A 21,413-nucleotide genomic window follows, 5' to 3' on the forward strand; every position below is an offset into this window, starting at 1 on the left:
ACTAAACTACTTAGTTATGTTCAGACAAATAAAGTACTTAGTTAGATTCAGACAACTAAACTACTTAGTTAGGTTCAGACAACTAAACTACTTAGTTAGGTTCAGACAACTAAACTACTTAGTTAGATTCAGACAACTAAACTACTTAGTTAGATTCAGACAACTAAACTACTTAGTTATGTTCAGACAACTAAACTACTTAGTTAGGTTCAGACAACTAAACTACTTAGTTAGGTTCAGACAACTAAACTACTTAGTTATGTTCAGACAACTAAACTACTTAGTTAGGTTCAGACAACTAAACTACTTAGTTAGGTTCAGACAACTAAACTACTTAGTTAGGTTCAGACAACTAAACTACTTAGTTATGTTCAGACAACTAAACTACTTAGTTAGGTTCAGACAACTAAACTACTTAGTTATGTTCAGACAACTAAACTACTTAGTTAGATTCAGACAACTAAACTACTTAGTTAGGTTCAGACAACTAAACTACTTAGTTAGGTTCAGACAACTAAACTACTTAGTTAGGTTCAGACAACTAAACTACTCAGTTAGATTCAGACAACTAAACTACTTAGTTAGATTCAGACAACTAAACTACTTAGTTATGTTCAGACAACTAAACTACTTAGTTATGTTCAGACAACTAAACTACTTAGTTAGGTTCAGACAACTAAACTACTTAGTTATGTTCAGACAACTAAACTACTTAGTTATGTTCAGACAACTAAACTACTTAGTTAGGTTCAGACAACTAAACTACTTAGTTATGTTCAGACAACTAAACTACTTAGTTAGATTCAGACAACTAAACTACTTAGTTAGATTCAGACAACTAAACTACTTAGTTAGGTTCAGACAACTAAACTACTTAGTTAGGTTCAGACAACTAAACTACTTAGTTAGATTCAGACAACTAAACTACTTAGTTAGGTTCAGACAACTAAACTACTTAGTTAGATTCAGACAACTAAACTACTTAGTTAGGTTCAGACAACTAAACTACTTAGTTAGGTTCAGACAACTAAACTACTCAGTTAGATTCAGACAACTAAACTACCTCGTAAGACATCATAGGATACGTTGCACACCTTAACAATTAACAATTAGTGATGAAGGTTGGTGATTATTTTTCTGTTATTTTGTCATATGTGCAGTAGAAAACAAGATGGAGGTTTTTTTTAATGCAAAATAAATGATGAAGTGAAAGATATAAACCAGTTGTATCACCAGTGAACATGACACACAACAAGGGGGGGGGGGGGGGGGGGGCTGTACCCGTCCCGCCCCTCAGGGACGTCCCTCCTCATGGCGTCCTCAGCCAGGATCCTCCATCCACCTCCATTACGTTCCTCATCTTACAGCGACCTGGATCAGTTTCCTGAGCTGAGTCACAGACCGGCCGTCGATTCACACACACACACACACACACACACACACACACACACACACACACACACACACACACACACACACACACACACACACACACACACACACACACACAATGGTGAGATAATCCATTTAACTGAATGCATCTTTGAAGATTTCACCGTAACCTACTTTCTGCTTTTTCAAAGTTCACTCATGATGTTTTTTTCCTGCTTTCATCTCAGGCCAAGTTCCTGACTCAGGATCAGATTAACGGTAAGACTCTCATACATTTCACGTTACAGCTTGAAGGATTAGATCCAGTTAGTGGAATCAAAACAGCCACTTGGCAGATGACGGATGCTTTTAGTGCAATCGTTTCTGTTCAATAATTTGGCAGCAGAAGGAATAAATGCAGCAAACGGGGCAGCGCTGTTGGTGTTTAATCAGACAGCAGAGGTTCAACAAAGCAGCACTTGTTCCTGCTGAGCAGATCCATGATGTGAACACAAAGGTTCTGTATCTCAACACTAATGAGGAGAAGCATGGGAGAGTTATCCCAGCTTTATTTCTGTGTAATATTAATGCTGAATTTAATAGCTAAAGTGTTTAGTATTCACTGGTAAATATGTCAGTTTGGTCGTATTAACGGCTGCAGTGTGGATCGATTGTGAAGCTCTTCAACAATCCTCTTCAACACGGACAAAAGGCTTCGTCACCTCTTCTACGTAGGAGCAAGACACACAGACGATTGATGAGCCTCGTTTTAATGTTGCTTTGAGTCTCTTTGTGGTTGTTTGTGGTCCTTACAGTCGTTTGATGTTTCTTTGTAGCTGTTTTGCATTTGATGGTAATACTTTTGCATCATTCCACGTTTCTTTGTTGTTGTTTTGCATCTTTTTGTGGTGATTTTGCATTTCTGTGTAGTTGTTTTTCATCTCTTTGCACTTGTTTTGTGTCTCTTTGTAGTCAATGTGTGTCTCTTTGTAGTTGGTTTGTGTCTCTTTGTGGTAGTCTCGACCCTTTTCATAGTCGTTGTGAGTCTCTTTGTGGTTTCTTTAGTGTACTTAGTGTAGTGAACGTTGACAGTGTCGTGTGGCCCTGAGCCATTACATTGCAGCATGTTTAGCGTCCCCTCAATACTGGACCACATCCTAAAACCTTTGACCCAATTAGTCACTCAGACGTAAAACCTGGGACAATATGGTCCAGGTTGAAACACACTTGATGCTTCTGTGTGTGTGTGTGTGTGTGTGTGTGTGTGTGTGTGTGTGTGTGTCTGTGTGTGTGTGTGTCTGTGTGTGTGTGTCTGTGTGTGTGTTGCAGAGTTCAAGGAGTGTTTCTCTCTGTACGACCGGCAGCAGAAGGGGAAGATTGAAGCCGGGGAGCTGATCACGGTGATGCGATGCCTCGGGTCAAACCCGACCCCGTCCGAGGTCCAGAGACACCTGCTGAGTCACAGCACAGGTACACCTGAGTCCGCCTCACCTGTCTGAGTGTACGGTGTTCTGTTTGATCTGATGATTCAAGCTTCAGACGTTCTCCGATAACTGTGCACGTCAACACGGTGGAAATCTCGCTGCCTGAGAGAAAAGTCGACATTGCAAACAGAATGTGTTGAAATCTTTGGCTGTCAATCAAAAACCTGGTAGAGAAACAGCTGGTGGTTGACAGAATTTCTCCGTAAATATTACGGTCAAAAGGATGTTAGTGCTGCTGATTTTACGGTTTAAGTCCCGGTGAAATGGAACATTTGAGCGTTGAGCGGTGTATGGATTGATGGATGGATGTCATGATATTATTGGTTGAAACTGGTCACTTAATGAGTATGAAGGTGTATATATATATATATAAATACACCTTAATACCTCAGGTTTAAATCAACCTTCAGTTTCCTTCCTGAAAAGAGAAATGACGTGTTTCCCTCGACAGCAGTGTGTTTATTGTGTATTTGTATCGTGGTTTTAATATTTCTGTGTGTCTACATGAAGGCCACTGATGTTTTACTTTCTCTTGCGTTATCTTTGTTTAATACGTATTTAAATAAAGAGGACATCTCTGAGTAATGAGCTGCTCACAGTTTCCACTAATCCGGTTTATTTAACGTGTTTAATCTGTCAGCAGCTTATCTCACTGCATTCTGTTTTACTGCTTCACTGTTTGAACGACTCGCCTCGTATTCACCGAGCGACGGGACGTCCTGACGTCACAGATGACCCGCCCAGTAAAAAGTACACACATGTGTTCCTGCAGATGTGGGCGGAGAGCTGGACTTCTCCACCTTCCTGAACGTCATGCACCGGCAGCTCCAGCAGGAGGCGCCGGAGGAGGAGATCCTGGAGGCCATGAAGATGGCCGACAAGGAGCACAAGGGCTTCATCCTCGCCTCCGAGCTGAGAGCCAAACTCACGGGGCTCGGAGAGAAGCTGACGGACCGGGAGGGTGAGAGCGGTGGACTCTTTATTAACGGTCCTTCATTTGAATCCTCTTCATGTGTGTCGCCCCTCAGACAGCCACGGGAGTTCAGAGGCTAAATTAAGACTAAAGTTACATTTAATGAGATGAATTAAGTCTTAGTTCATTCACAGGGGACACGAGTCATTGCAGAACACGTGAATCCTTAAAACAAATCTCTTTTACGGTTCAAACCAACTTGTTCTGTGAGCTCACCGTCAATCATTAACGGTGATAAGAGTCAGACAGCTGCAGCTAAACCACGACGTGTCGACGTGCAGTTTGTGAAACGTCAAGTTGTTGCATTTACAAAGATAACAGAAGGTTTCTATTAATCCACATTCATCACCACACAAAGCCTTTATATCTTATGAAAGAAAGCTTTCCTTATGATATGAAGACACATAATTAATGCTGCGTTCACGTCTTATATACTTTCACACTGTTGAAGTTGAAAAAGGTTCCTGTGTTTACGGTAAAATGCTGTAAATTAACAAAAGAGCACCAGATTCAATAGATTTGGATTTAATGGTCTTGTTTTAAGTTCCAATAAGTTTTATTTATATTTGTCAGGAAACGTGCTCAGCGAGGTTTTTCGCTGAAGCTACGTCCATCCAGTGACTCGTGTGTGTGTGTGTGTGTGTGTGTGTGTGTTACACTGCGCTGCTACAACAACTACCGAACTTAAACGTTAGCTTTGTTGAAAGAACAAGTAGCTTCATCTGTTTGAAACCTGCTGAAAAGCTATTTTGGCTCCTGGCGTCCTGCAGCTGCACGTCCTGACAATGACATCATCAACGGGGGCCAACGTTTGCGTAGGAAGTTAGCGTTACGCCTCTTTCACGAAGCAACGGTTGTAGATGTTTTTAGGAGATGACACACTTTGATTGACAGCCGTGTCTCTGTTGTCAGTGGACGAGCTGCTGAAGGAGGCGGGCGTTGGAGCTGACGGGCGGGTCCACTGTGAGCAGTTTGCTAAAGCGGTGACTCGCTCCTCTGCAAAGCGCTGACGTCTGAAACATCATCGTCATCATCATCATCATCATCATCAAAGTCAAACTAAAACTACAACTCCCATGAATCAATCTGAGAGCCTTTCGTCTTGTAAAAGTAAAACATGTTGTTTGAAATGAACAAACGAGGAATAAATCTCTGAGTTGTTTCTTTCTGTATTCTTAGCTGTTAGCTTTAGCATCAGTCTTATAGCGTGCTCCTTCAAACTACTGGATTTATTCAAGTTCATCGCCAAAACTACATTTTACAGATTACATGTGGACACATCATGATAACGTTATAATGTAGCTTCAGCCAGTACTCACGTTCACTGAGCAGAGCCTGAAGGCATCATGATGTCACAGAAGTGAACCTCGTTGGTTAGCCGTTAGCGGTGCTGCTAACGTTACTAGCTCTCCTCTGATTGGTTGTTTACAATGAAACATGATCAGAGATCAGAGACTAGAAACATGTTCTACTGAGTCAGTGAAACTTTATTTACACTCTGATGGTTAACGTTAAAACTTTATTTACACTCAGATGGTTGACGGTAAACTGTGAGGGGGGTCAATGTTTACTGAGGTAATAAATCAAGAGAGAAGTAGAGTCATTTTCTCATAGACTTCTATACAACCAGAGGAGTCGCCCCCTGGTGGACACTAGAGAGAATGCAGCTTTAACACGTGAAGCTCTGGCTTCACTTTAAAGAAGCGGAGGTTGTCGTCTGGTATTAACACTTAAATATCACTCATTGTCCTAAAATAAACAAAATATGACTCATGGCAGAGTATTGTTTTTGAAGAAGGTTAATTAAATGATGAAGCGTTTAAGCACGTTTAATAAATGCATATTAGAGGAAATATTGTCAGAGATCATTATTTCACCATCAGCATCCTGCAGAGTTGAGACTCTTTGCAAACACCTCTTCCTGTCCGCATGATGACATATTTGCTCAGCAAACATGAGTTTGGAACATTTTATGAAGGGGAAGATTTATTTCACCGTAGAGCAAAGCCGCCTGTCATTTCCTGTTAGTGAAGCTCCACGCGTGGAAAATCCATCAGCCGAGGACACAAAGACTGGAACCTTCCTCTGCAGATTCACAGCGACGTCTCTCATGGTGTTACGTAATCATTCAGGGAGAACATGGATTTATGAATATATATATATATATATATATATATATATATATATATATATATATATATATATATATATATAATCTATGTGTTGCTCAGTGAAGACGTTGACGACGGATGATTTAACTCTGAGCTTTCATTATGGTCCTGTAGCGTGCTATCACTGCTAGCTGTCTCCTCGGGGCTTCATGCTGCCTTTGACCTCATTAGTTCTGATTATGAGACACTTCACCCGTAAACTGAGCTCATCAGGCGTCGCTGAGACAGACGAGCGGTAAACAAAAAGATTCTCTCACCGAATAAATACGATTGATTTATCAGAATTTACGTAATAATTCACGACAGAAATACCAGTTTTAAGACAACAATTTAAGATAATCTGATGTAAAAATCATCCGGTATGATGAAATATGTTTCAGTCCAACAGGAAGTTAATATTTCCACAAAAAACTAGTGGATTCCTTCTTTACTGAAGGAAATGTTCTACCAGCTCGGTCTCGATGACACTTAGACGTGTTTCAATGTGCTCTGAATTAGTTTGTTTGTTTATCAGACTCTGAAGACGAACATCTCCAGAGTCTCTGAACACGTTTAAAATAGAAAATATATATTTCCATCTGACGACAAGAAGTGAATGAACATGACAGAAGTAAGTGGAGCGTAACTCAACCGGAGACGCCTGAACACATCGTTAAAACCGTGTGTGAGAGTGTATGTGTGTGTGTGTATATGTGAGTGTGTGTGTGTGTGTGGGTGTATGAGTGTGTGTGTGTCTGTTCTCAGGTTCTCTTCTTCTCTGAGAGCTCAAACGTGTTAAACATTGTGTGTGTGTGTGTGTATGTGTGTGTGTGTGTGTATGTGAGAGTGTGTGTCTGTTCTCAGGTTCTCTTCTTCTCCGAGAGCTCAAACGTGTTAAACATTGTGTGTGTGTGAGTGTAAATGTCTTTATCTGATGGAACTCAGCAGCAGACGTTCATCAGAAATAAACTCACACGTTATGTCGTCGACATTTATTTCACATCAGGAGGAAAAAAGAATCATTTTTATAACATCGAGCTTCAAGTTTACAAATTGTCTTTTAATCGGTTCAGAACGTTAAATCAGGACATTTAATCATTCTTTATTGTGTAGTTTTGTTGTGACCTGTTTCTGGCTCTGTCGCCTGATTGGCTGACGGCAGATCGACACGTTTCTCCTTAAAGTGACACAACAAGCCGACGTGACGGATGATTCCAGTAAAAGAAGAAACATCATCACAGGAGATGCTTCATCTGCAGAACATGAGAGAGAACCACTAACATGGTGTGGCCTCTTCATTCAGAACTTCACACTAATCAACTGAAACTATTTTGGGCTGTTTAGATAATATAATAACACAACAAACCCATTAACACACATTTATAAACCTGTTATCTAGTTCTACACGCGTCACAGTTCATGATATGAAGTGATGTCATGAAGAGTTTTGGCACAAACGTGACTCTTAATCAGTCTGGATCCTGATTGGTTGACAGAAACCATAGCGACCAAAAGCCTTCATGAAAAAGTCTCTTATTTGTGCTTTTATTGTGAAACTTTTACGCCTCAAACTCCTTCAGAAACTTTTCATCCAGCATTCGTAACTTTTCCGAAGAAAAATAACGTAATTCGTAGATATCTCGTGAGATGATTTTGTATTTGAACTCTAACGAGATATTTTCTTCAAACAGTTTCCCGTGAAGACGGAAGTTTATTTTGAAAATACTTTTCATGTAACGAGCATTCATTTGACTCGTGTTGCTGGAATTTTGTAGGAAAAAGCGCGAAACACGAGGATTAACTGTTGGTCAAATATCGAACCATGAAGAGATTAAATAAGAAATAAATAAAAAGATTTGTATTAATTAACGAAATAGGATCATAACATAAAGCTGAAATGATTTATTTTGAAACTCAATTGATTACTAAATAAAGTCATGTTTGACGGCTTTGACGACACAAATCACTATTTTTATCACATCTGGTACCAAACGATGAATCAAGACAAGAAACACAATCTAGTTACAATAATAAAAACATTTACTTTATGATGCTTTCAGACTGTTGAAACTCAGTGAAACGTGTTTTTTGCAGAAGATTCAATATCAATATTTGTAGTTCTGGACTCTGATTGGTTGACAGTTGCAGCTCAAGTCTGCAAAGTTGTATAACTGGACACGTTTGTCCACAGCCAATCAGAGTGGAGGAGCTCAGCAGTGACGCGTGCACAACGCGTGCATGAGACAGAAAATATGAACTAAAACTGAATCCAAACTTTAAAATGTCTCAATGAAACATCTGTCAACACATGAACCCCTGAACGCATCACAGCCGGCAACACATGAACCCCTGAACGCATCACAGCCTGCTGCTCGGCCAACACAAGAAACATCAAACCAAACCTGGAATTAACGTCAACACCATTTTAATACATTCACTTACTCAAGCTCCAACATTTTACACAGCAGCCACAGAAAAAACGTCACTAATAATCCACAGAATGAAGCTCGAGGCAGCAGCTGAGCCGGTGAAGTCCGCACGGAGAGCAGCGCTGGATGAGACGCAGAGCGCGCGCTCCATTTATAGTATAGAAAGAAAGTCTGCCTCCAAAAACCAGAAGAACAACATCATCATCACTGTGGTGACAGAGCCCAGTCGGAGAAGAAGCGGGAAACGCAGCAGGATGCTTTTACGCACGGATGCGCAATTTACGCACGAGTGTTATTTCTCTCTTTTTATGTTTCACATCTTTAAACTGTGATGAAAATCTATCCAATCCCTTTAATGCAAAGTTAAGAATCACAGTTAATGCGACAGCTGTGATGCCTTCAATGGTTGTGTATTGGCGTTGGATTTAGCACATTCCCAGCCCAGATGGATCCTGTAGTGTTTGGTTAAAAGAGGTAAAAATCACTTGTGGCATGAAGAGACACACCAGTGTTGCTCTGAGTGGATCATTTCAAACATTAGTTTTCAATCAGAGGCGTTTTCTTTTAGAGTCTGCAGCGCGTCCGTGTCGCACTGGTCCGTCAGAACGGAGAGTCTGCAGTTCTCCGTCTCCAAGGTGTTCAGCGGGATGACGATCTGCGTGTCGTCCGGCTCCGCTCGCACTGTCCCGGAGAACGGCCGCAGGTGGCAGCTGTTCGTCCCGCCGGGCGACGACATCCTCCAGAACAGATCCTTCATCTTCTTGCGGAACTCGCGGCGCATGAGGCAGTACAGCACCGGGTTCAGGCAGCTGTTGGTGTGCGCCAGGCACACGGTCACCGGGTGCACGTACGTGTGCACCATGTAGTACGTCCGGTCCCAGTTGACCACGTTGAACTTCACCAGCACGCCCCAGAAGGTGATGGCGTGGTTGGGCATCCAGCAGATGAAGAAGGAAAGGACGACGATGGTGACCGAACGCGTCACGCGGGACCTCCGCTTCACCTGGTTGTTGTTCATGCTGCGCAAGCGGACGAAGCGCAGCAGCAGCAGGTAGCACACGCTGACGATCAGCATGGGGAACACGAAGGCCACCAGGATCTTCTGGAGGTGGTACAGCGCGAGCCACGACTGGCCGTCCGGGAAGCCCAGCAGGCACAGCCGCTCCCCGGCCACGCTCTTCACCGTGGAGAAAACGGCGGTGGGCAAAGACGCCGCCGTGGCGGAGACCCAGAGCCCGGCGATCACCCAGCGCACCGGGCACACCCGCCGCCGGGTCCGGTCCTTCAGCGCCGAGGCCACCGACCAGTACCGGGTGACGCTCATGGCGGTGAGGAAGAACACGCTGGCGTACATGTTCATCACCGTTACGGAGAGGATGATCTTGCACATGGCGTTTCCAAACGGCCAGCTGAAGTCCAGGGCCGTGTCCACCGCCCAGAACGGCAGCGTCAGCACGAACTGGAAGTCCGTGACGGCCAGGTTGAGGACGAACAGGTTGATGCTGGAGCGTTTCTTCCGGCCGCGGCGCACCTTCATGAGGAAGAACACCAGCAGGTTCCCAACCAGCCCGGCAGCGCACACCACCGAGTACACGATGGAGATGAGGATGCGCAGGGCTGGGGATCCGTCCTCCGGCACGTCGATGTCGTCCAGGCTGCTGAAGCGGTCCTGTCCCGCAGCGGACCGGTTCCACGAGGACGTGGCGTTGTAGATCCACAGCTCCGCCATGTTCTCCGGTAACAAACCCAAACCAAGTCCCGCAGGGCGCGTCACCTCTTGCGCTCCCGGAGAAGAGACGCTTCCCGCGCGGTCAGGTGCGCGGAGCTCATGTCAACCCCGCGGTGTGCGCGTGTTCTCTCTGAACCCACCGGAGCTGCTTTCACCGCCGCCGCCGCCTCTTTCTGCTTCACTGCTGAGCCCCGTGCGCGCGCAGCTCACTTTATGCTCTGCTGGTGCCCGAGGAAGCGCGTGCCCGACGGAGGGGACTGGCGAGTCACTTGAAGAGAGACCTGAACACTGTTCATCAGTTTAATGTTACACTCGACCTGGTTCAGAATCTAAAGGGACAGTTCACCCCAAAATAAAACCACACGTGTCTCCTCACACCTGCAGGGATTCATAATATGACGGTGTTGGTGTGAGCTGCAGCCCAGCATGTTAGTCATGAAATCTATTGGTTTTGTGTACAGGGACACACATTACATGTTTGAAAAAAAAGCCAATGAAAATTAATTAGGAGCCTTTTTCTGTGGTGGACACACACATTATAAAATCATGAAGCCTAAACCTAAACCTGACTGTTGGTTTAGTTGTTTAAACCTAACAGTTGGTTTAGTTGTTTAAACCTAACTGTTGGTTTAGTTGTTTAAACCTAACAGTTGGTTTAGTTGTTTAAACCTAACAGTTGGTTTAGTTGTTTAAACCTAACTGTTGGTTTAGTTGTTTAAACCTAACAGTTGGTTTAGTTGTTTAAACCTAACTGTTGGTTTAGTTGTTTAAACCTAACTGTTGGTTTAGTTGTTTAAACCTAACTGTTGATTTAGTTGTTTAAACCTAACTGTTGGTTTAGTTGTTTAAACCTAACTGTTGGTTTAGTTGTTTAAACCTAACAGTTGGTTTAGTTGTTTAAACCTAACTGTTGGTTTAGTTGTTTAAACCTAACTGTTGGTTTAGTTGTTTAAACCTAACTGTTGGTTTAGTTGTTTAAACCTGACTGTTGGTTTAGTTGTTTAAACCTAACTGTTGGTTTAGTTGTTTAAACCTAACTGTTGGTTTAGTTGTTTAAACCTGACTGTTGGTTTAGTTGTTTAAACCTGACTGTTGGTTTAGTTGTTTAAACCTGACTGTTGGTTTAGTTGTTTAAACCTAACTGTTGGTTTAGTTGTTTAAACCTGACTGTTGGTTTAGTTGTTTAAACCTGACTGTTGGTTTAGTTGTTTAAACCTGACTGTTGGTTTAGTTGTTTAAACCTAACTGTTGGTTTAGTTGTTTAAACCTGACTGTTGGTTTAGTTGTTTAAACCTGACTGTTGGTTTAGTTGTTTAAACCTAACTGTTGGTTTAGTTGTTTAAACCTGACTGTTGGTTTAGTTGTTTAAACCTGACTGTTGGTTTAGTTGTCTAAACCTAACTGTTGGTTTAGTTGTTTAAACCTATCTGTTGGTTTAGTTGTTTAAACCTAACTGTTGGTTTAGTTGTTTAAACCTGACTGTTGGTTTAGTTGTTTAAACCTGACTGTTGGTTTAGTTGTTTAAACCTAACTGTTGGTTTAGTTGTTTAAACCTGACTGTTGGTTTAGTTGTTTAAACCTGACTGTTGGTTTAGTTGTTTAAACCTGACTGTTGGTTTAGTTGTTTAAACCTAACTGTTGGTTTAGTTGTTTAAACCTGACTGTTGGTTTAGTTGTTTAAACCTGACTGTTGGTTTAGTTGTTTAAACCTAACTGTTGGTTTAGTTGTTTAAACCTGACTGTTGGTTTAGTTGTTTAAACCTGACTGTTGGTTTAGTTGTCTAAACCTAACTGTTGGTTTAGTTGTTTAAACCTAACTGTTGGTTTAGTTGTTTAAACCTAACTGTTGGTTTAGTTGTTTAAACCTGACTGTTGGTTTAGTTGTTTAAACCTAACTGTTGGTTTAGTTGTTTAAACCTGACTGTTGGTTTAGTTGTTTAAACCTGACTGTTGGTTTAGTTGTCTAAACCTAACTGTTGGTTTAGTTGTTTAAACCTAACTGTTGGTTTAGTTGTTTAAACCTAACTGTTGGTTTAGTTGTTTAAACCTGACTGTTGGTTTAGTTGTTTAAACCTAACTGTTGGTTTAGTTGTTTAAACCTGACTGTTGGTTTAGTTGTTTAAACCTAACTGTTGGTTTAGTTGTTTAAACCTGACTGTTGGTTTAGTTGTTTAAACCTAACTGTTGGTTTAGTTGTTTAAACCTAACTGTTGGTTTAGTTGTTTAAACCTAACTGTTGGTTTTTAATGTAACGTCGTCTCGTGTAAATGAAAGGAACAGTCTGTGTCGTCACATTGCCGTGAGACTGTGAGTTGCCGTGTTGGAGATATCGTTACTCCAGGACAGAGAGGGTCTCCGTGGGGACAGTCTGTCTCTTCCTGTCTGTTAATGAGATCTGAACAAACTAGAACTCTTCTTCTCTTCCTGTAATCATTCTGTGTAGAAGTCCTCCCCTTCAGGAGCTTTAGATGAACCAGTGTTTCCTCATGTCAGACGGTTCAAACGTCTTTATGAAGGTCCAACACAAACAGACAATAACCTTTAATAAATATTGATACAAATAATAGATAATTCTACACTTTTATAACATTTTCCTCATTTCAAACTGAGGAATAATTAACTTTTAGAGTAAAATGAACCAGTGTGACATTAATCCTTTAAGGATTATAAAACTGCATTTAACATTGAAGCCGACTGTACTGAGGATTACAGATGATAGAGATATGACAGTTAAATCTAAAAAGGACCTGGATTTATATAAAACGAGGTGTGCACGGATAAAGAGATGTTATGACAGTGTTCACGTGTTTTTAAAAGTTCCTACATACAAACACAGGACTTTCACCCAGGAGACCGCCGTTTGTGTCTCTGCTGACGTATTTTAACGTTACGATAAACTTTATTTTGAAAAGACTGTATTCATGTAAGGAGAGGAAATAGTCTCGTGTTTCTGGACTTTAGTAGGAAAACACAGAGTACTGGTTGGATATACACGAGGATACGCTGAGTAACTCTAAACTAAACACGATGACTCAGTACAGGATGCAAGTTCAGGGCCGATGTGATGATTGTAAAAATAATCTGATCAGAACTCAAACTGACTCCATAAAAATCTAATTATGTTTTGTTTATGGCTAAAAACAGTCAAATTTAAAACACTGTATAAAATAATAGAGACTGATTTAAAGAACTCACCAAATACAATTTTGAGGACAAAATGTCTCTGAAGTCTGTTTCCTCCACACAGTTAACGGTCAAATGTCCCGTTAACGAAGCCTTCACGGTGTTTGCTCCTTTAATGAGTTGGTCCTCTTCTATCTGGGTCAAACATGATGCTGTAAAGAAGAAGCAGAGAGTTCACTGAGAGTAGAACCTCCAGAGTCTTTATTAAAGTCATAAAGTCATAAAACAATAAAGAGTCATGTGACCGTACGAATGTAAAGACGGGATTGGATCAAAGTTCACTGAATGTCAACAGGTAACAAAGGTTCATCTTCACTTTTGATTTGAGGGAGAACCAGAACCAGGACTGAACCAGAACCAGGACTGAACTAGAACCAGGACTGAGAGGGGCAGACTGTCAGTAAAATGAGAGGTTTTCTAAAGGGACTCTGGCGCTCAGAGACACGACCACTTTAGTCCACAGGGGGCGACAAAATACACACCACATGAAAGTTCCTCATAGTAACTTTAAGTCAAGAGAAAATGATGAATTTCTATGTGAAGAGTGTCAAATACAAAAGTTAGTGACTGAACTTTGGTGAGAAACATCGACTGTTAACCTTCATTGGTCTGTAAAACCACAGGGCTCCTTTCTCTTGATCTAATTAGTTAACTATGACGTCATCCTCATACTTCGGTCTCAGCGTGATGTGAAGGTGAAGCTGAGAGACCTGAACCTTTGCCGTCACTCTGATTGATATTCTGAGCGGACGTCTGGCAGCAGAAGTGGAAGAACCGTCGGCTTCATGGCAGAAGGAATAAATAATAAGCAAAATAATATTTGTGTGTAGGAGGAAGAGAAATGTGTTTACCCAGAGATCCAGAGAGCCTCGGGAGGGAAGAACAGCCCACAGACGGGGAACAGGAGCGTGAGGATGCTCATGAAGGTCCCTCGTGATGAACGCTGTTTGAGTCCTCGAAATGCTAAGGAAAGGTGCTTCAATGCTTCCTTTCCTGTCTCCTTTAGCAGAGGAAACACTGGACCTTCCTTTACCAAAGGAAAGAAGATAATGCCGACCCACAATTCCTTGCGGCGACAACATTTAAAAGTGTTGCACCATGAAAACAAACAATATGATTATTTTACACATTAGTCTCACATTTGAACTTAATATTTCTGAGATAAACCTTTGTGACCGGTCGACTATTATTATTAACGTGGACCGTAACCACGACGTAGAACCCGTGAGCACGAACACACAATGAACTGTGAAGTCACGCTCGTGATGGTTTTTCCTGAACCGAACATTAAATTGTGTTTTTGTAACGTGGTGTTCACCAGCTGGTCGCGTCTTTTCTCTTTGGGCTCCTCACCGATGAGAGAGCATCACATCTCCCAGCATGGATGCGTGAGCAGCGGGACAAGCCGAGCTGCAGCACTAATGAGCTGGAGGTCTGACGGTGTTCGGGTCTCAGAGAGCAGATGAAGTATTGGGATAGTTGGCCCCTGAGGGATGCAAACATCTCAACCCGACTGTGTTTCTTTGTGCTGCTGCAGCTCGTTCACCAGACCTCGTCCTCTCTTAATGACTCGTGTTCATATTTTATACTCAAGCTTTACTTGACCAGAAGAATCTCCAATCTTTTTAAAAAACATCATAAAAATATAAAAGAAACTTCAAACGCACTAAAGGATTCGTACATTTCAGACTCAAATCATCCTTAATAATCCTGCTCATGAAATATTCCAGTTTAAGGGACCACGTATCCATTGTTGTCAATGAAGCGACGATGCACAAGCGCTCCTATTTATCAGGTCGCGACGGCTTCGCTAACGAGACAAAAAGAACAAACCGTTCAGATGTCTTTTCCTTCTGAAAGTGCTGGAAATCCATTTCTCTTTGTTTGAACTCGAGCCTCCGAACACGAACAGAGTTTATCTTCTGAGACACGAGAGGACCAACAAACGACACGGAGTGTGAAGAATCAAGAACACGACGAGCAACTCAACACATAAACTAACCTCCACTAGAGAGAGGAGGGGTTGTTATATAAGTATTAAATGTTTTATAACGAAACGATATCTAAACTATTAGATTGTTGTCACGGTGGGCAAAAAAACAACAAGGGTTGGATTCAAATGCAAGTAAACACGCAGAACAGAAGGACGATAAAAGATGATTTTAATAAAGAAATATTACAAATAAGGTGCAAAACGACATGAAACAGGAGCAGGTACACGTGTGCAGAGTTTACACACAGGTGAGGTGATTACACACAGGTGGGATCAATCAGGGGGCGGGGCAAACAATCACAATGGCGGGAAAACACAGGAAGACAGGAAGTGACTCACAAACTGAACTAAAAACCAAGATAGTGACAGATTCAGCTGCACAGTATTTACTCAAATGTAGATTTTGTAAGACTTCCTGTTTCTAAAGCGTCTAAAATCTAATCGCCCGTCTTTGTAAAGTCGCCGTCGTCATCGTCAGGTTGAACCGGAGCAGAAACGAGCAGCTTGTAGGAACAATCGCTGAGTCAGCAGAGAACAGAGAAATAATCCTAAACATGAAGAAACATGAACAGCGTTCCTACGGTCGCACAGAGAGGACGGCTTCCTGCCTCTTCCTGCGCTGTGATATTATTTATCTCCGTTATGTTTGTTTATTTTGAGTTTATTGTTTAAATTATGCAAAATAAATAAACCAAACTAAGAAACTAAGAACTACAAAAAGAGGTGTGAAGAAACCTGCATCAGCAGGCTGAGCTCATTTATGAAATAAAGCTCCATAATCAATCAATAATTCATATTTTCCTTCCAGCAAAAGAAAAACTGCATTTGTTTCTCTAATAGAAACATAACTTCATTCATGTTCATTCATCCGGTCGTTGGTTTAAATTGGTTCAGGTTTTGTTTCTCAGCAAAGGAAGATTAGAAATCGCTCTGTAATTACTGAACTCGGATTAATGTGGATTGTTTCTTCACGGTGAGATTTCAGCTCCAGAGAAGCAGAGAAATGTCCGTCTGCAGGGAAACATTCATATTATTTTTAATGAAAGATTTGTTCAGTTCTGTGGTGAAGTGAATGAATTCCTCCACATCTGAAGATTAGAGAAGAATCCCTTCATTAGTCCCTCAGCGGGGACGTCTGCAGGATCACAGCCGCAGAGTGGACGGAGACACAAGAGACACAAGAGACACAAGAGACACAAGAGACACCAGAGACACAAGAGACACCAGTAAAAAACAAGACAACGAAAGCTAAAAGTACAATATAATACACATTATTGCACATATGAGGTCGGCATTGCACGTACATTGAGAGCAGATTGGTGTTTGGTTAATAGAAGACGAGCCGCCTCTGATGGGTTCATGGCGACAGTAGGCCACCTTAAGGGGGGACTGAGATACGTTTCTAAAACGTTAGAGGAGAACTGGTTCCATCCCCCTAAAATAAAAGAGAATATCAAGTCATCTGCATATCGCCACACTCAGTCGGAGCATCAGCTGAACTTTCTTATTCATCGTTTTGATTAAAGGCTCGATTGACGGCGAACAGACGTCTCCAGAGGCCACGTGGAGCCGAGCTGGTTCTGGATGTTCTGACCGGCATCTTCAGTGCCAACAAACCGAACTAGCTGTGAATCTGCCGCACGTTTCCCCTTTTTGTACGTTGTATCTATTCTGTGAATGGATGTTTCATGTTTCATCACAGGCCATGTGAACAGCTGCACACGTTCATTTTAAAACAGATATCGTCCTCGACGTCTCGGCCTCTCGTCAATAAAACGGATATTTCTGAAAATGCTTTCTAAGGTGTCGATTTTTAAAGCTCCGGTTACTTTATATTTCTGTCGACGTGTAAAAACGGACGATTTGCGAAAATATGAAATAATGACATTTGCCCTCTGATGCATCTTTTTTATTCTTAAAAATACATTTAAATCATTGTTGAAAGATCATTTAACTCCCTCTGTTCCTGCTGTGAATGAAAACACGAGGAATATTAATATATTAATATATAAATATATATATATATATATATATACTGTATATAGACACAGAGACACACACATGGAAATAATTTGAGTCAAACAGCAGTGAAATGGTTCACCAGGAAACCATTGTGCTGGTTCAGAGTGTGAGTGTCACTGAATGAGAGTTTATTGATCTCTTGATGTTGTTTTCCTGACTTTATTTTGGAGAAATACAAAAAAACATCTTGTTGTCTGAAAAGCCTTTAAGACCATCCGTCTCCATCTCGCCCCCCGCTGGGTTGTTTGTACTCGGGGCTGATTTCAGCCTGAAGCCTGAAAATAAAGAGTCCAGAGAGCTTTGATCCGTGTGTGGTCCACCTCCCTGATCCCTGATCTGAAGGTTCTACAGCACAGACACTTTGTTCGACCCTGAGAACACAGATTCCCGTTTCATTTCCTGAAACCACCTTCTTTTAAAGGTCGGTGTTACAATATGTGTAAATATCCCCAAAAACTGATATTCAAGTCTTTGATGAAGTTTAAATGTATCGGTGTTAGGTTTAGGCAACTAAACCAACAGTTAGGTTTAAACAACTAAACCAACAGTTAGGTTTAGACAACTAAACCAACAGTTAGGTTTAGGCAACTAAACCAACAGTTAGGTTTAGACAACTAAACCAACAGTTAGGTTTAGGCAACTAAACCAACAGTTAGGTTTAAACAACTAAACCAGCAGTTAGGTTTAGACAACTAAACCAACAGTTAGGTTTAAACAACTAAACCAACAGTTAGGTTTAGACAACTAAACCAACAGTTAGGTTTAGACAACTAAACCAACAGTTAGGTTTAGACAACTAAACCAACAGTTAGGTTTAAACAACTAAACCAACAGTTAGGTTTAGACAACTAAACCAGCAGTTAGGTTTAAACAACTAAACCAACTGTTAGGTTTAGACAACTAAACCAACAGTTAGGTTTAGACAACTAAACCAACAGTTAGGTTTAAACAACTAAACCAACAGTTAGGTTTAAACAACTAAACCAACTGTTAGGTTTAGACAACTAAACCAACAGTTAGGTTTAGACAACTAAACCAACAGTTAGGTTTAAACAACTAAACCAGCAGTTAGGTTTAAACAACTAAACCAACAGTTAGGTTTAGGTTTTTGCTGTTTGTCAAACATCTTCCCTGGATTTGACACAAAAAAGAAATCATGTTTAAGTACAGTAGTACTAATATTTGACACACGGCAGCATTATTATCGACACTAGAAACGTCTTTAGCTAAAGCTGCAGTTGAAATAAAGTACTTGTAAGTAAAACTGGTTTTAAGCATCACATTTGTCAAAATGAAAGGAACTACTGGACAAATTTAAATCAAAGTCCAGCACCTCTCACAAGTTAAAACATTTGTTTTATGATTTTCACATTTGTGTTTTCAGAATTTCCAGAGATTCCACTCCGGTTTTTTGAATGCACAAATTTAAAATGTGCATAAAGTGGCTGTTGGGGTGTGATTGCTTGATGAAGTGCAGGTGTGCTGATCTCAGATGATTGTCAGCTGTGCAGAGAGAGAGAGAGAGCCAGAGAGAGAGAGAGAGAGAGAGAGAGAGAGACAGAGAGAGAGAGACAGAGAGAGAGAGAGAGAGAAACACAGTAAAAAGTTACGTTTGCAGGCATCTCACTTTGTATTACAACAACCAGCTTCCCTCAGGACTAAGACAGTCTGACCTGATGGAAACATGCAGTCATGCAGCTTATGAAGAAGCAATGTACGAATGAAAGAGAAGAATAGAAGCTCAGAGTTTACGAGCAGTTTGCTGGAACTGTTTTGGTGAGAAAATGTTGAAAATTAACAAAAGTATTTACTTGATGTGCTTTGTTTCTCTGTGTGATGGAGGAGAAGCTGTAGTTCTAAATGCACAGAAAATGTTAAATAATTGAGTGAAATTGAACCGATGAAGCCTGACGGACGAACCTCTCTGTCTCATGGAGCAACATTATATTCTAGTGACAGGAAGAGGAAGAACAGACAGCTTCAGATAATGTGACCCAGTTTAGGAACGAGGGAAAGAAGAGGACGACAGAGGAGGAGGAGGAGGAGGATGATGATGATGATGGTGATGATGATGGTGATGATGATGGTGATGATGATGATGGCGTCCCGTTTTACTGGAGGATTGTGAGAGAAGACTGAGAGGAAACAACAAAGTGAGAAGTTGTGTTCCTGCAGGTCTTTCATCATCTCATTACACACAGTGAGCTCAGAAGCCTGATGGATCTCTTCTCTGGACCGAGCGGAGCGTCTCTCCGTCACGTTGTCGCCTGAACGCAACGTTATCGGCGTTAAGCCGGTTCTCTGAGGGACCAGATAACGTTCAGCACAAACCAGCGGCTGCAGAGTTCATGTGAATGGTTCAGTGTGTATTCTTGGCAGTGATGAATGAGAGATGCTATAATGGAAAGAACAGGGAGAATGATGGACGCTCCATATTCAGATGGAAGAACATGTTCCAATTAAAATGGAAATTAAAGACGTGCTGCGGAAAAACAGTTTTAATTCAAACTTGAGAATTACATTAAATTAAATGAACGTATACATTAAATATTATGTTAGATCAGAGAAAGTGGAAAAAGTTTGTTTGCATCACATTTTTAATTTATTACATTTCACTGCGAACTGCAAATCACACGACGTCTTCTCGTGCAACGTTTGATATCTAAAGAAGTTACATCATCTCTCCTACTGAAGTCCAGCGACACATTCACTCCCAGTTACAGGCGCAGGCTTTTCAAAATATGGCGGTACCCCCGAGACAAGTCAGCCATCGGTTTCAGAGTAAACCCAAAGAAACGGAACGGGAACTCCAACACCCGAAGTGTTTGAAGCAGCACCAGCTTCAATCACAGAAGAGCAAGCTAGCAGGAACACGTGTGAAGCCATAGAAAGCACAGCTGGTGGACCAGATTATCAAAAGAACCGTCAGTGGAAACATTCCTGTGATGACGTCCCAACCGCTGTCAGGACCCCGACACAGCAGCTCTGGTAAGAGATCAGAGGAAGAGACATCGCTGTCAAGCCAAAGGAACGCCACAGGAAGAAGTCTGCCAAGTGCTCAAGGACCTGTGCAAGAAGACGCTTAGTGCAGAAGAACCTGCTGTCAGAGGTTTACGAGTCAATAATCGAGACACTGAAGAGGCACCTGTTGACGTCAAAAAGGAACAGCGGCCTGCTTCAGACCTGCCTCCGAAGACTAATCGCGGGGCTCTAAATGCGGGGCTCTAATCGCGGGGCTCTAATCGCGGGGCTCTAATCGCGGGGCTCTAAACGCGGGGCTCTAATCGCGGGGCTCTAAACGCGGGGCTCTAAACGCGGGGCTCTAATCGCGGGGCTCTAATCGCGGGGCTCTAAACGCGGGGCTCTAATCGCGGGGCTCTAAACGCGGGGCTCTAATCGCGGGGCTCTAATCGCGGGGCTCTAAACGCGGGGCTCTAATCGCGGGGCTCTAAACGCGGGGCTCTAAACGCGGGGCTCTAATCGCGGAGCTCTAATCGCGGAGCTCTAATCGCGGAGCTCTAATCACGGGGCTCGTAGGGCGGGAAGAACGTCGATGGAGAAAAGAGCGACCAGAGATTTCTTCGCTTGGACTGACGACGAGGTCAAACCGTTGCTCAGAGTAACACACGACTATAAGGTGGTCAACGCGGCGCAAAACACAGATTGTGAGTCGTTGCACAACAAGTACGGCAACACAGTGGACCGGTACCATTATCCCTCACCGGAGGAAGACGTGGCAACGGGAAAAGAGAGAAGATATCACTAAAGGTGTAGATAGAGCCTCAGCTATCAAGTGTGGGCTTGAAGATTTACACTAATAGAGCATGAGCAGGTTCCTTTTGCTTGGTTTCGTGTCTTTTACCTTCTTAATGTGTATCGTTCATCATGTTGCAAAATGTTTAAGTTTTCTGGTAATTTTTTCTGTTTAGTTTCTATTCAATTCAATTTATTTTTGTAGAGCCCAAAATCACAAATTCTCCTCAGAGGGCTTTATAATCTGAACACATCCGACATCCTCTGTTCCGGGACCCTCACATCAGAACAGGAAGAAATCCCCCAAAACCCTTTAACGGGAGAAA

The 21,413-nt window shown here is 42.0% G+C and overlaps 2 protein-coding genes across 2 annotated transcripts; one reads left to right on the forward strand and one right to left on the reverse strand.

Annotated features, from left to right (window-relative positions):
* Positions 1–1,115: 1,115 nt before the first annotated feature.
* calml4b (calmodulin-like 4b) lies at positions 1,116–5,072 on the forward strand (the record flags this gene model as incomplete). The annotated part of the gene is made up of 5 exons (XM_079163435.1): positions 1,116–1,121; positions 1,620–1,650; positions 2,701–2,841; positions 3,628–3,816; positions 4,741–5,072. The coding sequence occupies 5 exons, from the start codon at positions 1,116–1,118 to the stop codon at positions 4,836–4,838; spliced, it is 465 nt and encodes a 154-aa protein (XP_079019561.1). The 3' UTR covers positions 4,839–5,072.
* Positions 5,073–7,014: 1,942 nt separating this feature from the next.
* rxfp3.3b (relaxin family peptide receptor 3.3b) lies at positions 7,015–10,304 on the reverse strand. The gene has a single exon (XM_079162270.1). It carries the CDS (start codon positions 10,134–10,136, stop codon positions 8,952–8,954), a length of 1,185 nt encoding a protein of 394 aa, XP_079018396.1. The 5' UTR covers positions 10,137–10,304; the 3' UTR covers positions 7,015–8,951.
* Positions 10,305–21,413: the final 11,109 nt, after the last annotated feature.

The sequence above is a fragment of the Pholis gunnellus genome (assembly GCF_910591455.1).
Source record: "Pholis gunnellus genome assembly, chromosome: 7".
Lineage (NCBI taxonomy): Eukaryota > Metazoa > Chordata > Actinopteri > Perciformes > Pholidae > Pholis > Pholis gunnellus.